Below are 19,968 nucleotides of genomic sequence, written 5' to 3' on the forward strand. Positions count from 1 at the left end.
CTAGCATACTTTCAGTGGCAATGATCAGTGTTTGACAACTGAGATTCAGTCATTTATCTTATTAATTGTTGTAAATTGCAAGGTACATTATACAAGCATCTCAGAAATAAACATGGAGGCACTATTCTTTTCCTCTTCTGATTTCCCTCTGTCATACTGGCCTGGTATGCACATAACTTATCAATAGGTCCTTGAACCTTTGTCTATTTGGGATGAACAAATATTGATAAAATGCTTGAGCTCAGCTAATTCTCACTCAAGTAAATGGTTAATCTGGGACAAATTTCAAGCTCTTGGCATTATTTAATATTAACGCAAAACTGTGTGTGCATTAATTAATATTAACACAACACTTCATATTGTGTATTAAGGAACTGCAGCAATGTCATCATATCACAATTCCATCGTATCACAAAGATATTATTAATCTTAACAAAATACACAATTTGAACAATAAGTTGCACCATGTAATTATAATACTAATAACTCAAATTTTAATAGAAGGCTTTCATAATCTATTTCTCTTGGTCTGTTAGAAGACTTTATCACTTTGTTCCAATTTCACTGATCTTTTCATAATTAAACCAGACATGTCTATATCCATTTTGCCTTATATATCTCCCCAAAAATATTAATATGGTGAGCCCATAAATCCTATCTGGTTCTAAATATCTTTTAGTATCATCAATAAATTTATCCCAATTGTCAAAAAAATCCTCTCTCTTCTCTGTCTTCATTCTTTGACCCTTTAAAAAAACATCAATATCTTAGATTTTCTATAATTAAACTGGCAGTAATTTGTACAATTACTTGGTGCTACTAGTACAGCAAGGCAAGGCTATATATTGTCCCCCTGCTTATTTAACTTATATGCAGAATTCATCATGCGAAAGGCTGGGCTGGATGAATCCCAAACCGGAATTAAGATTGCTGGAAGAAATATCAACAACCTCAGATATGCAGATGACACAACCTTGATGGCAGAAAGTGAAGAGGAATTAAAGAACCTTTTAATGAGGGTGAAAGAGGAGAGCGCAAAATATGGTCTGAAGCTCAACATCAAAAAAACGAAGATCATGGCCACTGGGCCCATCACCTCCTGGCAAATAGATGGGGAAGAAATGGAGGCAGTGAGAGATTTTACTTTCTTGGGCTCCATGATCAGTGCAGATGCTGACAGCAGTCACGAAATTAAAAGACGCCTGCTCCTTGGGAGAAAGGCGATGGCAAACCTAGACAGCATCTTAAAAAGCAGAGACATCACCTTGCCAACAAAGGTCCGTATAGTAAAAGCCATGGTTTTCCCAGTAGTGATGTATGGAAGTGAGAGCTGGACCATAAAGAAGGCTGATCGCCGAAGAATTGATGCTTTTGAATTATGGTGCTGGAGGAGACTCTTGAGAGTCCCATGGACTGCAAGAAGATCAAACCTCTCCATTCTGAAGGAAATCAGCCCTGAGTGCTCACTGGAAGGACAGATTGTGAAGCTGAGGCTCCAATACTTTGGCCACCTCATGAGAAGAGAAGACTCCCTGGAAAAGACCCTGATGTTGGGAAAGATGGAGGGCACAAGGAGAAGGGGACGACAGAGGACGAGATGGTTGGATAGTGTCTTCGAAGCTACCAGCATGAGTTTGATCAAACTGCGGGAGGCAGTGGAGGACAGAAGTGCCTGGCGTGCTCTGGTCCATGGGGTCACGAAGAGTCGGACACGACTAAACGACTAAACAACAACAACAACAACAACTAGTACAGCATTATATCAGCCCAGATATCTACTGATTCCATGCAATTTATGCCACTGAGCCAAACACTTTGATTTTGTCTCTGCAAATGTACAATAAGTCCAGCTTCCTTCTGTCTTTGCTCTTCAAATGAAAAATGTATCAAACACCAGGCAGCAAACAGTTTTCCTTATCAGTTTGGACCCGCTCATCATGTTTAGGTGGACTAGCCACTTTGTGTTTAGTTCAAATGTTATTCATAGAACCATTCAACACATAATTATATTTGTTTTAAGATGAAAACTACTCTGAAGAGAGGGCGTGTCATGATATCAGAGATGTTTGACAATCACCACTTTGCACAGCTGCTTCAAATCAGCAGGTTCTGTTCCCCCCTGAGTTTGATGCTGAAAAGAAGACAGTATCTGTGTGTGAAACAAGGTAGTGTATATGTTTTCCAAAATAGATGTACTCAGTGCTATTTTTCTAGAAAAAGAGGTGCCGGACCTCACCATGAACGCTTCCCTTCTTCTCTTATAATGGCAATGGTGCCCATTTGGCAGGTGCTAGAACTGAGTTCCTGTGAGTTCTGGCTGAAAAAAAGCCCTGGGTGTGCTCTTGGTTTTTTGTATACATTCAGACACTCCTGAATAGCTTCCTGTTTTCTAGAACCAAAACCCAGTCTCAAATATCCCAGCGCATTATCAGTAAATAAGCAGACAATGTAAAATGTAATAACTGTACTACTAAAATTCTAAGGATGACACCAGCATCAGATCCTCAACACTACATGTACCATGGTTTAGTCTTCCCATGGCACCGAACTCACAAAAGCTAAAAAGGAAGATGAAGCATATTCTGCTGTGTTGTGGACCCAGAAACTGAGTGACAGGGGAAACTATGTGGCACAAAATACCCTTGTTGTGTGCCTTCTCCATGAGAGGTCCAGAGGGCAGCAACACAAGAACGTGCCTTTTCAGTGGTAGCTCCCCACGTTTGAATGTTCTCCCCAGAGAAGCTCGCTTGGCACCTTCATTAAATATCTTTAGGAGCCAAGCAAAAACATACCTCTTCTCCCTGGCCTTTGGCTAATTAAACAATCTATGGCCTTCTAAACTGTGTGACGAGGGGTTACTGTTATTGTTTGCTATTAAGGTGTGTATTTTGTGTTTTTATGTTGTAAACTGGAATAGAAATTTAATAAATAATAATAGTAATAATAGTAGTAGTAGTAATAGAAGCAGACCTACTTTATTTTATTATAAGGTTTATATAGGACACCACTTGTCAGAACAATCATCTCACAAAGCAGTTGACAATGATTTATAAGACATTAATAACAATCATTAACATACAGCAGTGAACAGCCCACCTGTTTTAAGATGAGTGTATATTTGTGCTCTGAAGTGCGTTAAGAGATGTAGGAATGATTGGAACACAGATTTAAAGGACAAAATGCATTCATAATGGAGGTGGCGGGAGGTAGTTGCGGGGTAGGACAAGTGTCTGCCGGTCTTGGAACTGAACTTATGGAAGAGCCCTTTGACGTTTTTCTGGAATTGTAACCATACATAACAGAACTACAAATCCAGTAGTCAAACTGCACTTGATCTGCCATGAAGTTGCAGTTGTCACTTGGAGCCTCCCAGTAATTCCTTATGGAGCTTTGCGATCTCCAGTAAAAAGGAGGAAAACACTTTCGTTCCATTAATGTAATTTTTTCTGATTGGGAAAGAAGAGAAAAGCAACTGTCAAACAATCTAAATATTAAAGTTGCTATATTGTGTGAAATGCCCAAAATTCATTTCTTCAACTCATAGGGATATATTACATATACGTATAATCTGATGGTACATAGAACACTGTATACATGCGTGCTTCAGAAACAAAGAACTATCTGGATTCTAAACCGAAGTATGAAACCAGATGGTTGTTCAATGACTACTACATGAAATGATAGGGAAAGTGTGGAATCCGTGTCTTGCCATTATTTATATACATGCATTCCCACAGAGAAACATGCACACTTGTATTTGTGTGTGTGTGCAGGGAGGGGTGTGAGGACACTATTTTTTCTCTTCCTCGTTGCCATTTTGAGGGACAGATGTAGACATATTCCATTTTTAGACCTTTTCTAACAACAAGGGTGTTGTGGACTTTGTATGTGCCAGGTTATAGACTCTGACGGGCTTTGGAAATATTTTAAACATGTGGAGATAAAAAAAACCCTCCTGTTTTGAAGCAGAAAAGTACAAATATTCTGCTTTCCTAGTAATTAGGGACTCAGCTCTATGCATGTATTAAAATTTAGGTCTCTAGGTAATGTGGAAATACCTTACTTTATAAAGAGGGCGCTTATATGGAATTAGTCTACCTTGTTTACCTGCTTATCTTCTCTTTCTGAGAGTGTTCCCCATCATCTGCTGCTCCAATCGGAAACATCATCACGCTTTTCTTTGTTATATCCTGAAGCATCTGAGCAATTGGAATTGTTGATCCATCCCGAATCATATCTGGATCCTTTTTAAAAACTGAAACATATGGAAGTGGTAGTGTGAAGAATGTGCTCTTGGTTTAGGTTTTTGTTTAAAGAAATTCTACTGTTGTGGTAGTGGTTAAAAAAATCAACACAGCAGGTAGCCATAAGCAGACTGCTATATCTGCCATGGAACAAGCCCCCAAACTGTACCTGTTCTTCAAGTTGGAGCTGACTACACTGACAAGCTCCCCCCCCCCCATTTCAGCCTTATGTGTATGTTATGGTGGTGGCAGAGCTAGCTTATTTGGTTGAGGGGAAGGGCATGAAAAGTTGCCTCTGGAATGCCTTCAAAAGTGGCCTAATGCAGCACACAGGTTTGCATGTTGGATCTCTGGGTTTGTTTTGTTTTTTTGATAAGGGAAGCACAGTTGTCATAGTGGGCATGCAAAGCTGTGATGTCGTCTACCATGGCATTAAGCTATTTCTCAGCCTAAGCTACCTCACACTTATGCCACTTTGAGCTTTTTTAAAGGAAGGACAGGAGGAAAATGTAATTAATAATAATACACACAAACATTTTTGAAGCTATAAGTATTATTAAAAACACACTGGAAAACCAGAATAGATTTGGCAGAACGGCAGGGCCAAATAGGTTGATTTTCTCTAAAATCATTAATAAGAGGGGAATAATAATAATAATAAAATGAAAATGAAGGGATACTACATATATAGGGAAGATAAGGGGATTGTTTAAAAATTCCATGAAGGAACGGGAGGCAGAAAAAAACTAGAATGATAGAAGTCAAGTAATTTTCCCATTCTCACTCACTCACTCACATACATACATACATACATACATACATACATAGACATATACACACTTCTTTTGTCTGAAACAAAATAATTTCACCAGGGGATGCAAATTAGATTTTCAGGAGGTTCTATAAGAGAACATGCTTCTGCTAACAAAAAATGGAATATCTGGCACTTGAAAAGCTAACCTTCCTGCTTTTTGTTGACAAAGCTAAATGAATACTTTAATTTCAGATTATGTGATACAGTCTAATTTATGTGTTGTGTTCAAGCTTTATTCTTTACACATATTTCACATCTTTAGAAAGACAGAAAATGAGCATGTGTAAGTCAAATAATGTTCTAAACAAATATATATATATTTCAAAAAACATTTCAAACCTCTTTTGATAGCATTTGCAGCTGCTTTATACTGAGGATCACTGATATTAGTAATCCATGGCAATGCACCCTCTACAGCATGCACTGTCAGTTTGTTTGGGCTGTTTCGTTCAGAGAATACCTTTTCTAAATGCCGTTTCACCTGAAAAGAAAATGTTTTCAATAAAAATGTTTGTGGTGTCTTTATATTATCTACATTCCATAGTGTTTGTTAGCAGCGAACCCTCTGCCACTAATTGATTGAACTGGTATGGCAGGATGGAATAGTTGGTTGCTCAGGGAACTAAATAGTTTGCAGTCCAACTTCTGTGTGGGAAGGGATAGTTATCAGTTTGCCTGGGGTGGGACTCAAACTTCATGCAGGGAAAGAGGCAGTGTGGGACAGCATAAGGGCCAGCTTCCACCTTCTACACAGAAGTAGATTTATGGAGGAGGAGTGAAGCTGGGCTGCGGTGATTGAAGGAAGAGGTTGCTCTCTCTAGACCAGAGCTTTCCAAACTTTTCATGTTGGTGACACACTTTTTAGACATGCATTATTTTGCAACACAGTAATTCTGTTTTACTAGGAAACTGGAGGTTAAACTAACCCCTTTCCAACCCTTGGGAGGAGCATGGGGAGTGTCTGTGCAACATGTCAACACACTAATGTGTCACAACACACAGTTTGGAAAGCTCACATTGACAGTGGAATTCAGTTAGTTGTGGCTTTCTCACTGTCAGCATCAAATGCATCATTGTGACCTGTCAATCCTAAAGAGACATGAGACCAAAGCAAAAGGGGGAGGGAAGTGAATTTCAGCTTCAGCAAGCAATTCTTTGGACATAGGCTTCTACATAGGTGAACTGTTAATACCAAGCAGACTGTGTTATCTCTTTCAGTGCTTAATTTGTAAAATGCTTAATTTGTAAAAGTCAAGGAATCGGGGTCTCTGACCTTCACTGGTGGGATAACAATACATCATCACATGCCTTTTTTTACTTTAAATGTAAGAGCTGAAACAGTGCCTGGACCTGTTATGCAAATAAGCTGAATCATAATCAAGTGTGTCTAACCAACATTACCTGACATTCCACAGTAGAAAGGTTCATGTGAGGAACTTGCCGGATTGAAAACTTTCCTATGACTCTTGATGGTATAACTGTTTTGATCCCTTTTTCATGAAAAGCTCCTTCTATCCCATGAATAGAGAGAGATGGGAAGCGCCACAAGTGTGAAAGTATTTCCTCCTTAGAAACATAATGAAACAAAAATAGGAGTTAGCCAGTCATGGCTTCTCTCAACATCTTTCTGCAATTCCCTTATTTTAGATTTCCTGTCATGCTTTCAATTTCTATTGACAGTACTGTACCTTGGTATCATAGAGAAATTTCTTCACACCGACGTCAACCTTGTATTGCTCTATGTCAAATTCTATTGGCTCATACAGCTGCTTCTCCTCTTCTGTAAAATCATCAACGCCATCATAGATTCCAGGAATCAGAATGTGGCCTGATGAATCCACAAGACTGTCTATGGAACAAACACATTTTGCAAAACACACAATTGCTGTTGTTCCATGTTCAGTCATATGAGATCTGTCTGTGTGACCCTCCTTGGCACCCTTAACCCTGTACGAGAAGGACTGACAGAATGCTATGGGCTTGTGTGCTATTTGTGCTGTGTCTGGGTGTAGACAGAAGAAAGCAAAAGAGAACCATTTTGGGGGGAAAAGAAATCACACGGTGGGTCAGTACCACCAACCAACCAAGGAAGTTGAGGTTGAGGAGGAAGGCTGGAATATAATTCCAAATAGTAATAATGAAAATATTTATTATTATTAGTAGCAGAAGTAGTAGTAGTAGTAGTATATTTCCTTCCTAGATATAACCAGCCTTATGTGTGGGTAAACTGGAATTGAAACGGATTTCTTCTGATTGTCTGTCATCTTTTCCATCTCTGCAAATGGCTGTTGTGTGCTTAGGATTTCCATTGTGTTGGGCAAGGGGTTATAAGGGGGTGGGGACAATTGTTATTGTTAGGTGAAATTTATATCTCTCTATTCGTTACTGCTGAAAAATTACATAAAATATTAAAGGCAGTATGGTCTGGTCATTTTATGTTTGCAATACAAGCCAGCTTTAGCAAAAGCAACTTAACCTTCAGGTGTGATTCAGTTTCAAACAACTCTGCAACATAATGTTCAAAGAAATTGTCGCAGCAAATGCAATGAGTACTCTGAAAAATCAGCATGTAATTTCATGTCCAATTAGGGTTCCACTTCAATGTTTTTAACACCACAGTTAGTGCCTTATAAAATAATTCTCAATTTACCACTATGTTACTTGAGAATACCAAAAGAATGAACATTTGGCAATACCCTCAGTCCTGGCTACTATAACCTGCCCCTACTTCTCCACCTGTTCTCAGAGTCCTCAGTCTTGTGTACATGTACACTTGTGAATATTCATCTATAGAAACCTTGGGTTTGCCAATTATTTGCACACTCTACTAACCTAAATTCCTAACTTGCCTATGCAAACTAAACCAAGCATTTTTATCATTTGTTGCAGACCTTAATTTCTGATTAAAGACTATATAGACAAATGAACAGAATTTTTACCAAGCAAGGCTATCAGATCAGACATGGGTTCCTGGACGATGCCACCTAGAGCTCCTGAATGAAGATCTCTTTCGCCACCTTGTACCTAATTTAAACATGAGGACAACATCACGACTGACACATTATCATTGTTTTAATTTGCATCACAGGAATTAATTAGCATAATTAGGAATGTCAATATGACAAGCTCCAATCCTACTCAGAATTAGCATCATAGTTCTGAGTAGGATTGAAGCTTGTAGTATTGACATTCCTTTTGTTTGCACCTGAAGCTTACATCCTCTTTATTTATGTAGCATAAATCTTGCATCGATTCCTTTTAACATTCAACCCCTCTGGATTACATCAACAACATATGAATGGCCAGTTGTTTCTGTTGCCCTGCATGACTCTCCTTTTCAAAGTTACCCAGGTATGAGAAAATCTAGATTGTGGGAGAGGCAGGTGTGGAAAGGGGTTAATCTAAATGAGAATGCCATATAGACGATGGAGAATTAATGGAGGTACAGTAAGTTTACTATCTGCATTAAACGACAGCAATGGATGAACCCCAAGAGAACGTGGAATGTGTTTTATACACACACACAGAGCTATCTCTGTGAAGGAAGAATTATGCAAATACTACTATCTCCACCAGAAGTATCCTGGGTTGCATCAGCATGATTAGTACTCATATATTTATTTATCTGTTATACATTTTGGAAAGTAGTTTTCCTGTCTGTCTGGTTGTACAGTTGGACGCCACTCAAGGTATCATTGCCAAACTAGGCACAAGGGTTTCCGAGGTGAGGGTGGCATTCTTTGTCAATGTTTGGACACCATTTTGATTCAAGATGACAGGCTGAAATGTGACTTTGGTTACTGTTTCTTGGCATAGGTTTGGCTGTCTCTTGAGATAACTTGACACAATAGTTCTTGATGCAGGGTGTGAGCAGACTTTGTCACTGTTTGGATATTGGACACCATTATGGATCAAGATGGTGGACCAAAACATCACTTCAGCATTACTTTGGTTTTTGACATAGTTTTGGTCACCTCTCAGCATGAAGGCTCCTGAGGTGATGGTCTTCATCACTCTTTGGATGCCGGGCACCATTTTGAATCAAGATGGTGGACTGAAATGTGACTTCTGCATGACCTCTCCCAGTTTGTAGCACGACTGGTCCAAACTCACCAAGTATACTATCCATTTTAAAAGTGCAGTGTATTTTGATTCTACAAATTCCTGGTCAGTGCCAGGCACTTCCAGTTTTTGCAAAATAAATGTTTGATATAAGCGAAGGAGACAGCGACTATGACCTTAGCAGTGATGATTAAGTGTACTGGAATACCAATTAAAAGGGGGAGTAGAAGTGGGAGAAAGGGTGGAAGGAATGCTCTATTGGTAGCACAATTTGCATCCTTTCTACCTAACATCAAAGCCAGAAAAATAATGTTTTAGACACATATGTAAGAGACTGGCAGGACTCCAAAGAGTGTGGGGCAGAGGCAGGGGACTGGGGATCAGGGGAATGACCCAGGTGAGGGGGCCAGTGATATATAGGGTTTGGCACTGCCCACAAGGCAAGAGCCAGGAAAGGGAAAGAAGGAAAAGTCAGGGGAGTCTAAGAAGGAGAAAGACAGGCAGTATGTGGTGGAAGAAGAAGAGGTTGTTCTGGTGATGGATGTGTCAGTAGACTCCCCACCTTCCACCACCTCACTGTATCCTTGAGGCAGGAGGGGCTTGAAGCAAGAAGAGCAGCGGCAACTTCCATGAAGGAGAAGTCTCTGGTTGCAGGTGCGCAACCCATCAGGGGGAGGGTATATAAGGCAGCAGAGGGGCAGGTTCTCACAGTTGCTGCAACTGCTCCACTGGGCACAGATACCAGGGAGAGGTGCCTAGTGGCCTGAAGTATGTGCTCACGTGTGTGCATCCGGAGCACTGTGGGAGTTGTTGGAAGTGCTTCTTCTGTCGATAAAGACTTAACTATCAGGTGAGTGCCTTCTTTAGCTGAGGTGGGCCAGGACATGTGATTCCATTATTACCCTTTTACCTCCACAGAGAAGCCGGCATTTCCCCGAGTCCCATACGTAAGAGCTGGCTTTTCCTTGCTGAGCCAAGTGTTATCTGAAATCACAATATAGTCAACATTGGAGAAAAACTGCTCTTTCTCTCTTTCAACCAGTTCTTTTAGTCCAATGGAGATTGCTTCTTCCATGCCTTCAATAAGAAACTTGAAGTTTACTGGCAAGTCCTAAAAACAAAAAATGTCAAGTTACCTGAAGGAAAATGCACTCTCAGTAAAAAGCCAATTCTATTTTTTTGTCCAGTTACCTCTGGGCTCAACTACTGTAATGTGTTCTATGTAGGCGATCATAACAACTAGTGCAGGATGCAGTGGCCGGGGTGCTGATGGCTGTTCCTTGACACATATGCACCCAGTTTGGAACAATATGCATTCGGCTGCTGATTCATTTCTCTACCCAAATCAAGAGCGGCCATTAATCATCCCTTGTGAGTAACTGGATTCTGTCCCACAAGAATATCCTTCCCTGATTAAGACAAATGTCCTCTTTTGCATTTCTTGAGAAATCTAAGCCTGTCCTTTTCAGAAGAGACAGGGTCACCTTATAAAAATACAAATTTGATTGGCTAAGATGCATGAGGGTGTTTGCCTTACATCTGTAGTGGGAAATTTAACTGAAGTGATTCATGATCTCCTATGATTGTTCTTCACCTTCACCCTTTTGTTATGTAATGACTTTCGGGCCTGCTGTTTACTGCTGAATCAGAACAAACGTCAGTCAGGCTTTCTGCAGATTGGCGTTTGTTCTGATTCAGAAATAAGCAGCAGGATTTCCTGGGGAAAGCAGCAGAACAATAGAAAAAGCTCTCGGACCCATGCCTAGAAATCATGGAAGAACCGGAAGTGTGGCATGAGCCCTAAGATGCCTTGTTCAGCTTTTCAGAATGCATCCTAAACACTGCACCATGCTGCTCTGTTTCAAAATTCTCATAAAGCCTGGCTGCTTCTTTATCATGTCTATTACATTTCTTTTTGGAGCTAGTCAGGACAAGGCACTAGCTAGCAGATTTTTGTTTTCATTCCTGCTTCCTTTTACTAGAATAAGAAAGCTCAGCAGAACCCAAAGTAACATAAGGAGACACTTAAAAATGAAGGGAGGCTCTTGCGGGTCCTGGTGGATTAGGGGAGGCTTGAGGGGAGAGACTGCTGGTGGTGGTCTCCATTTAGGAGAAGGAGACCCCGACCCTGTTTTCTCCCAACAACCCAAGAAAATTGTGACTCTTGGAACACCAACTCTACCCTGGCTGTGAGAGTGTACTGCCATGTTGCAGTGAAAATCCTCCCCCCTTCTTTTTGCTTCTCTGCAGTCACCTTACAGCAGGACAGATCATATCCATGTCTCAACTCTCACTTTCTTCTAACTTTCTGATTTTACAGCTCTTGTCCAATTCTAGATCTCTTAGCTCTGATCTCTAGCATTTTACACCCTTCCTAGTCTTCAAGTCTCCACCTCAGATTTTCATACAAGGTGTTTACTGCTAGATTCTCTGAATTTAATCAGTGTTGGTCTGACTGTAGTCAGGCCCATTGGGACAAGGTCTGTGGTGTGCAATACTGTCCAGAAAAGTTCTGAAGATCACAGCCATGTATGCCTTTGGCATACAGTCATACTTCGGGTTACAGACGCTTCAGGTTGAGTTTTTTCAGGTTACGGACCGCCGAAACCCGGAAATACCAGAACGGGTTACTTCCGGGTTTTGGCAGTCGCCCATGCGCAGGAGTGCTAAATTGCGCTTTGCGCATGTGCAGAAGCACCGAATCGCAACCTGCGCATGCGCAGACACGCCACTGCAGGTTGCGAACGTGCATCACACACAGATCACGTTCGCATCCTGAGTGTCCACTGTATTAGCAAATCTGGTAACAGCATACTTTTTTACTTGACTTACTTTTCTTAGTTCTTTGAATGCACTCACTGCATGTATCCAGGCTAGGACAGGTCCTTTGTTATCTGTTGCTCCACGCCCATAAAGGTTCCCTCCAGATAAAGAAAGTTCATATTAAACTTTTAAACTTCTGATAATGCTAAGGGTAGAATTGAAATGGTACATCACAATAACAAAGAGACTAAGCTATGAATCAGGAAGTCCCTGGTCTGTCTCTTGCCTCTGTCATGAATTTACTATATTCTCTTCAGCCTCACTACCCCTCAAACAATGCTCAAGGGAATAAGGGTGGCTTAACTCCAGGTATGGTTGTTGTTGCTGTTGTTAAATTTGTATACTGCCCAATCCCTGCAGGTCTCAGAGTGGTTCACAAGAGGAAGCAGATTACCCACATTCATTTTACTCTGGGTTTAGGCTTTGATTTAGCTCCGAAGATGGCTTTGGTAATCAATGGTGACCTCTTTTAGGAGAGAAACAGTGGGGAGCATAAACATGTTAGGTTGTCATGAGACCATTAATCCACAGTGTTATGTACTGAAGTTCTCACCCTGGACCAGCAGGGGGATACTGTAGATAGTTATGCAAATAAGGGATCGAAAGTGACATTCAGTGATTGGATAGTTTTAGAAAATTGTTACAGTTACTTTGTACTGGAGCTCTATATAAGCAGGCTGACTGAACCCTTCAGTTCAGTTCTGTTCTGGCCTGTGAATAAACAAGAGCTGTTTGAAGAATTTTTGTGTCGTCTGATATGTTCACCCACAACTTAACACACAGCATCTGATTTTATTCTTTTATTAATGAAATTTATATACTGCCCTTCATCAAAAGATCTCTTCCGGCAATTCAGATAACGCCATTTAGCAGAAGCTGAATTATGAAACAAAGTTGGGGAAGGGGTATGTGGGTGTGTGTGTGTGTGTGTGAAATGCATACAACATTAAAATAACCGTGTGAAAAGCAATGGTGGTGTACATACCACCAATGTCAGTCAATAAGTAGGGCTCTGTTTCCCACCCATCCGACTTTTTAGCAGGCATCACATCCACATGTCCATAAAAACACACTGTGGGCTTGAGTGGATCTTCTCCAAGCTCTGCCAGAATGACAGGAGGTAATGAAATATTTCTGCCATCAAGTACCTGCAGGGGTATAGTGAGGCATTGCTCCATTAAATTCAAAACCTTAGGAAAACAGGAAGGCATTATGTTTTGAAACAAAGGCTTGGAACCAAATAATCATGAGCAGAATCCTTCTTGCTCATGGAATGCGTCTTCTGAACCAGCCTTGCCTTCGCACTATCGCAACTTGAAGGTCAACCCCCCACCCCACCATGATGTGTACTGCACGAGGAGCTGCAGCTGAGGAGGAATAAGCGGAAAACTGATATATTCCCACCTCAAACCCCTTGTTACCTGCTGGACAGGAATATTGACCAACGTCACATTTGCTCCTAATTCCCCGAGACAACTTGCAGCTATTTCTACCATTTTTTTCACTTCTGATCTTTGTGCTGGTTGTATGGAATCACTCTCCACAGCTACCCATTCCTCAAGAGTCTGAAATAAAAAAACAGTGATCATGCATGGTATTATGAAGTGTCATATAAAGCTTTAAATGAACAACAGCCGGTGTGGTAATTTTTTTCTTCCTATTTAAGAATTCAGTAATTAGATAGAAATGGCCTCTGGGTGGGACCACTATTAAAGGTGCGGTAATCCATCTTGGTAAATCCTATTTCCTTCTAATTACATCTAAGGGACCCGTCACTATAAAATCTTCCTTTTTTAAGAGGAAGCATGGAAGAATCAGAGCAGCAATAAGGATGTCCACCCACACCATTTTCTCCATCCTGAAATTTTGTTTGGATTATGCAATTGCATTCATTCTGTACTGTTAGATAGCCTTTGTCTGATTTCAGGAACACCCATGAACACAACAGGTAATGCAAGTGCAGTTAACTTAATTCTCAGGGCCAAACTAATAGTGATGGGGACAGCTTTGTCTGTTTAGTTACATCTCTGCTACATTCTGGTCTAAAAGATGGGGTAGGGGAGCCTGTGTTTACAAAAAAATATAGATGTGGCTCTGTAAAATTCTCTTCCCTGCCTGGGGTACTAAGAGAAAAGTATCTGTGATGTCAGTGTGTGGGCATGTAAAGCCTAGAGGTGAATGTGCCTATGAATGTGCCTTTGTTATTAAAAAAAAAATAGAACCCCACTTCATTTTGGATAGCTCAGTCAGTAGAGCATGAGACTTATTCTCATGGTTGTGAGTTCAAGCCTGGGCAAAAGATTCCTGTGTTGCAGGGGGTTGGACTAGATGACCCTCTGGATCCTTTCTAACTCTATGATTCTTTCTTCATACAGTACTTGAATGGTGAAATGTTGCAAAATACCACATCTAGTTTGCCCCTAGAAGGGTTATTTATAAACTGTTGTGTTGTGCAACAAAGTACCATTGAGTACCTATGCCTTGCCTGTTGGTATAATTTGGTGTTGCCAAATGAAAGAGGAAAAACAACATTTTTGTCATACCTTGCTTATAAACACCAAGCACCTTGGTAACGAAGTAACTGCCTAGCTGAGCAATTGGAAAAAAAGAGGCAGAGGAGGTTACTCTCTGCTCTGTGGTTCAAGCTGGCGCTGTTATCCTATGCAAACTCGACTGGCAGTAAACCTTGTTATACAAAAGGAATTGCTTCCAAGTAAGGAACCGTGGGGTTGAGTGGCACATTTTTTGCTAGCAGAGTTCACATTTGGCGCTGCTTCTACCTGAACAAATTTTTCTTGATGGTCGTCAATGTACTGGAAAAGCTGGTCCTCCAGCGATGTGGAATTTAAAACAGAGGAGCTGCCCACACCAGAGAGCAGCATGACGAGGAAGATATGGAAGACCTGCAGGGGGTGAGAGACAAGGTTCGGCGTGTTAAAGAGCACCCTCAAGCACATGCAGCACGATAGACTGAATGGACTGTTGAGTGTATGGCCTGCCATCCACATGCTACTGTTACAAAATGGAAAGGACAAAAAGGAGGAGGAATATCTGAACTGCTTTTAACACAGAGAGGGCAAATTGTTGGTTCATGGGCTGGGTTTCGCCCTGATTTTTTGCCACATGCAGTCCCTGAAGGGGTTACAAGCAGACAATGCAGCCCTCGGGCCAAAGAAGGTTATCCGCACCTGCTGTTTCAACAGACACAGTAAAAATGAAGGCAATTTAGCAATATTTCTACCATTACCACCCTAGTAAAGTTTATGTGCATGAGTCTTTCAGCATGGATTTTCACCAAAAGGTGAAAATATCTACTCAAGGACATATACTGTACTCATAAGTCATATTTCACTTTCAAAAGAAAGGAGGTGGTGGTGACCCAATTCAAACAGTGCTTCTAATGTTTTAATTTCTTTCAAGGACCATATTTCATATATCAGACAATAAATAGCTTTGGCAGATGATTAAATTATAGGGAAAAGCCAAAACATTCTATAACTCTAAAAGCCTTGCATATTCTTACTCCAGCAGTATGCTTCTTGGGAATACAAAATAAAAACGTACAGCTTCAATTATCAAGTATACTAGAATTCATAGTACAAGGGTGCTGAGATAACACATTTGTAGTCTTTCTAATCTGTGTCTCCCAGAGTTGAGAATTAAGTTCTGGGAGGAAGGAGGTATAATCACGTTTCACACAGAGTCCAAAGGTACATCACACAGCAAGTTTGCTAAAACAGCACAAACCTGGGTCTGGTCAGTACCCAGATAGGGGTCTCCTTATAGTTAAAATGGATTAATTTTTTTTCTGACACAGCAAGTCTCTGCCCAAATACAGAGCAAGGAGTGGAACACATTCATTATGCTTATACAGTTATCAGCCTATTGATTCCTGGATGAGGACACAGTGCAAGGATAAAGACGCTCCCATTGATCTCTAGAGAAAAAAGCCCTTCACTTCAAATTGTAAGATCACTATCTTAGAGTGTCGGCTTCTTCTTCTTCTTTTTTTACATTATTCTCCTGAGAATAGAGTCTCCTGTTTGGCTTATGTTCAGCTTGTGGTCTACTAAGACCCCTAGATCCTTTTCACATGTACTACTGGCAAGGCAAGTGCCCCCCATCTTATATTTGTGCAGCTGGTTCTTCCTGCCTAAGTGCAGAGCCCTACATTCACCCCTATTGAAATCCATTTTGTCAGTTGGAAGGGACACCAAGGGTCATCTAGCCCAGCCCCCTGAAATGCAATAATCTCAGCGCGAACAACCAGGACAGATGGCCATCCAACTTCTGCTTAAAAACAGTCAGGGAAGAAGAATCCATCACCTCTCGTGGGAGTCTCTTCCCTTGTCAAGCAGCAGCAGCAGCTGCAGCAGCATACTTATAAGTATTTTGTTATTTATACACCGCCATCTGGCTGGGTTGCCCTCGCCCCTTGTGTGGAGCGAAAGAGTGAGCACCTTGAGCAATCCCTTTTGCACTTCGTGGGCTGCACAAAAATGCGAGTCCAAAAGACGGCAAAAGAGCACAGCACGTGGCAGCCCTGACTTGGACGGTGGGCAGCAGCCGCTTTAGACCCCGCTCAATACCATTTACGAAGTTGCTGCGCGAGAAAAAAAAGAGAGAGAGAAGCAGCTCGACGTCCCTGAGAGAACTTGCCCGGAGAGAGAATGCTGCACTTACTGAGGCGGGAACCTTAAATAGAAACCGATCCTCCAATCACAAACCGAAGCCTGGAGCGCTTGGCTGTTCCCCGCTTGCGATTGGCTCCCGCCGCCTCGCGTCTGGGAAGGGAGGCCGCGCAAGCGCCGGGCTTGCTCGGGACTGACGGAGATGCGCCGCTGTCATTGCGGGCGTCCGGCTGGGGAGGAAGCCTTAGGAACAGGTCCCTGGGCAGGCGGAGCCCAGGGAGCCCTCGGGCAGGGACGGCCTTGGGAAAGGCGGCTGCCTTCGGCTGAGAAACGGGCTGTCCTCGACGGCAAGTTAGGCTGCGAGGCTTTATCCGCTTCCCAGTGGGAGCAAACTCCACTTAACTGCATAGGTTTCCGAGGAAGTACTGTATCAGATATATATCAAGTGCAGTGCCACATTTACATGTAAGCTAAACAAGCTATAGCTTAGCCCCCCCCCCAAAAAAAAGTGAATGAATTTTTTTTAAATATACATTTCCAAAATATAAGATAAAAAACAAAGTAAAACCTACATACAGCAGCAGTGTTTTGTGTTGTGTACATTCCTACTGTGTAAGTAATGGGCCCCACCTGATAGCCTGCTCCCTAAAATATTGGTTTGCTCATTTCTATATATCGGGTGCCTACATTGTGCATGGACTGGTTGCATGGCAGCATGTGCAAATGGCTTTAGATACCTATTAGGTCCATAAATTACCATATATCGTATATTCAACACAAAAAAGTGACAATTTGTTGTTGACAAAGGACAGCTGGACATATAAAGGGCCCCATTACCTTCAGTAGCTTAGGGCCTCATCAAACCTAAATCTGGCCCTGGTCAAATGCATACAGTATCTACCCCACACTGCTCAAAGATGTAGGTTTTGGGGTGCCTCAGGTAGTCACCCTCACCTTCACTAACCTGAAAATGGATCACACTGTTAAGCCTTGGAAGGAGCAGCATTTTCTTAGCTTCTCTATAGACTTCTTTGTTTTCTGTTTTTGCTGCCAAGGACAGGACCCGAACACAGGAAGCAGCCTCAGACTATCTGGGCCACCTAGCTCAGTATTGTTTACCCTAACAGTGATTCCCATGCTGCCCCCGTCTCCCGTGGGGGAAAATGGAATTTAAATGGTAATACAACAAAAGACAACATAAGAATATTTAATGTGATCAAATAAGAATATTTCACGTGGTCTTCACAATTCCATAGGTCACGTTGCCGAAGCCTGTGTCCGCAGGCCACATTTGGGGAACTCTTGCTCTAGCTGGCAGTAGGTATCCAATGACTCAGGCATGAGAAACATCAAGAGAAACAGGACACATCTGTATTGGAGGAGTGTGACAGATTCACCCGTATTGGGGACAGAGCCAAGAAGGTGCTGCATTGGGTGCTAACACCAATGGAAAAATGGAAGGTGGGCACCAAATTCTGGTTTCACACAGGGCACCACTGAAATTTGAAAGCCCAGAGTCCACGCTGTGTTTTGGATAATGTGTGAACACTGATTAAAACCCAGCACTGGAAAAACATTGAGAACCCAGTAAAGATTCAGTAGTAGCAATAAGTCTTCAAGTCTTTTCATTAATCACTTGTTCATCCCATATTTTCAGTGCATTTCTCAGTCACTTTCCAAACAACAAACGTCATTTTTCAAAAAGAAAAGAAGTGGATTTGTTGCACTAGGGCAAAAGATCACTTAACCCCGTTTAAATACACCACCCTAAAGCTCTAATATGCATGTGAATCTCTCCTGCAAAATATTGACAGGGGGGTAGGCACCTTAAATTATCCCAGCCCAGTAAGAGGCACTCACACATGCATGTTGCACATCTGCATCGCAATGCTTATCCAGACCTCACTGACTTGACCTTATGTCATGTTTGGTGCACACGGGGACACACTTCTCTGCCTGAGGCCATTGCTTGCTGTATATAACAAGAGCTGGATCAGATGTGTGCCCCTCCCTCCGTATTTTAATTACTCAAGTAACACCAAAAGGTTGTACAAATCAAAATATGCTGAGCATTTTGCTGAGCAAAATAATCACCCTGCTCACTTAAGAGTGATTAATACTTTGCTTTCAGTTAACATCAGCATTCACAGAGCCATGTGGCCCATGAAAAGGTACTGCTATAAGCAATAATATAAATATATAAATACTTACACAGCACTTTCCTTCAAACTCGATAGGAAGTTACCCAAGAAAGTGAGGTTCAACTATTATTACACTTCAACTAATTACTAATCTAGTTCTGGTACACTTTCACAAAAATACATGCAGGATTGCGTACAAGGTGCATATTTTAAATTTCGCACCCAGATGTTCTACACTAGTAATGAGGAAACTGACCCTCTGGATGTTGTCAGACTACAGCTCCCATCATCCTTGATCTGTGGCCATGCTGGCTGAGGCTGATGGGAGAAGGAATCCAGTAACTTTTGCAGGGCCACAGATTTCCCATCCCTGTTCTACATCCAAACCCCAGGTATGGAGCTTAAAAAGAAGACATACCATGATGAGGAGTTCTGACAGCAAAGAAGCCGATTAGCGGTTCAGCATACAAAGCAATACTAATTCAATCTCCTGTCCTGACTGCGGATCTTCTTTCAGGTTTCTGCTAGCTTTCTTATAAAACCAATCCCACCCCGTCTTTTTATTTGTTGATTTTTTAAAAAAACATTCTTAGCTCCATGTGGGAGCAGGACAAAGGACATGTCAACAAAGGCAACTGGACACACTCCCTTGTTATATAAGGAAAGGGGCCAACATTCTATGTTCAAGCTTTGAAATAAATGTTCCTAAAACACTGCGTCTCTCGTTCCTGTTCTCCAACCCCTGCCTGTTTTTAAGGCCATCTCTTGTTTGTTCTATGTAAATACACCTGCAAGGGGGTTTTTAGCCTCCCAAAAGTTGAGTGTTTTCTTTGACTTGGCCATAATTTTGATACAGAAGCCTTATTGGGACATGGACACTTGAAGTGCATTCAAGAATTGATATAAAGCAACATTAACAATTATAAGAAACAATTTCACATTGTTCTTACGTTTCAGTCTTTGAGGGTAGAAGATTATGGGAATGAAGAGTGGTCTCCAGGAAAAACAACAACAGATCAAATAGAAAGCACTAATGCACCATCATCATATGCCTCTGGCAAACACTTTAAGCAGCTTTTGCAACAAAACTTCACTGCAGAAAGAGCACTGAAACCAGTACTGAAGCAATCTGGAAAACTCACCTTGGTATTCCAAGGTTCACAGGTCAACATGGTAATACATAACAGCACAAACAGGCTAGCTGCTGAGAATCTCTCTCGTTAATCTCTCTCAATATACATTTTATATGTTGG

The 19,968-nt window shown here is 41.5% G+C and overlaps 1 protein-coding gene across 1 annotated transcript; it reads right to left on the reverse strand.

Annotated features, from left to right (window-relative positions):
• Window positions 1-2,959: 2,959 nt before the first annotated feature.
• LOC309539288 (beta-Ala-His dipeptidase-like) lies at window positions 2,960-19,287 on the reverse strand. The gene is made up of 12 exons (XM_082235270.1): window positions 19,134-19,287; window positions 14,724-14,846; window positions 13,365-13,508; window positions 12,929-13,091; window positions 11,953-12,041; window positions 10,031-10,231; window positions 7,998-8,082; window positions 6,747-6,907; window positions 6,460-6,624; window positions 5,398-5,539; window positions 4,108-4,255; window positions 2,960-3,446 (listed from the first exon to the last, which is right to left on the reverse strand). The coding sequence occupies exons 1-12, from the start codon at window positions 19,134-19,136 to the stop codon at window positions 3,356-3,358; spliced, it is 1,515 nt and encodes a 504-aa protein (XP_082091396.1). The 5' UTR covers window positions 19,137-19,287; the 3' UTR covers window positions 2,960-3,355.
• Between the last annotated feature and the right edge of the window lie 681 nt (window positions 19,288-19,968).

This window comes from Podarcis vaucheri (genome assembly GCF_965113315.1).
Source record: "Podarcis vaucheri genome assembly, chromosome: 8".
NCBI classification, from domain to species: Eukaryota; Metazoa; Chordata; class Lepidosauria; order Squamata; family Lacertidae; genus Podarcis; species Podarcis vaucheri.

Coding starts and splice junctions, on each gene's coding strand:
- LOC309539288 (XM_082235270.1), bottom strand. Junction 13,092..13,364: donor TCAATATTCCTGTCCAGCAG/GTAACAAGGGGT, acceptor ATACCCCTGCAG/GTACTTGATGGCAGAAATAT. Junction 10,232..11,952: donor CATTCAAAGAACTAAGAAAA/GTAAGTCAAGTA, acceptor TTTTGTTTTTAG/GACTTGCCAGTAAACTTCAA.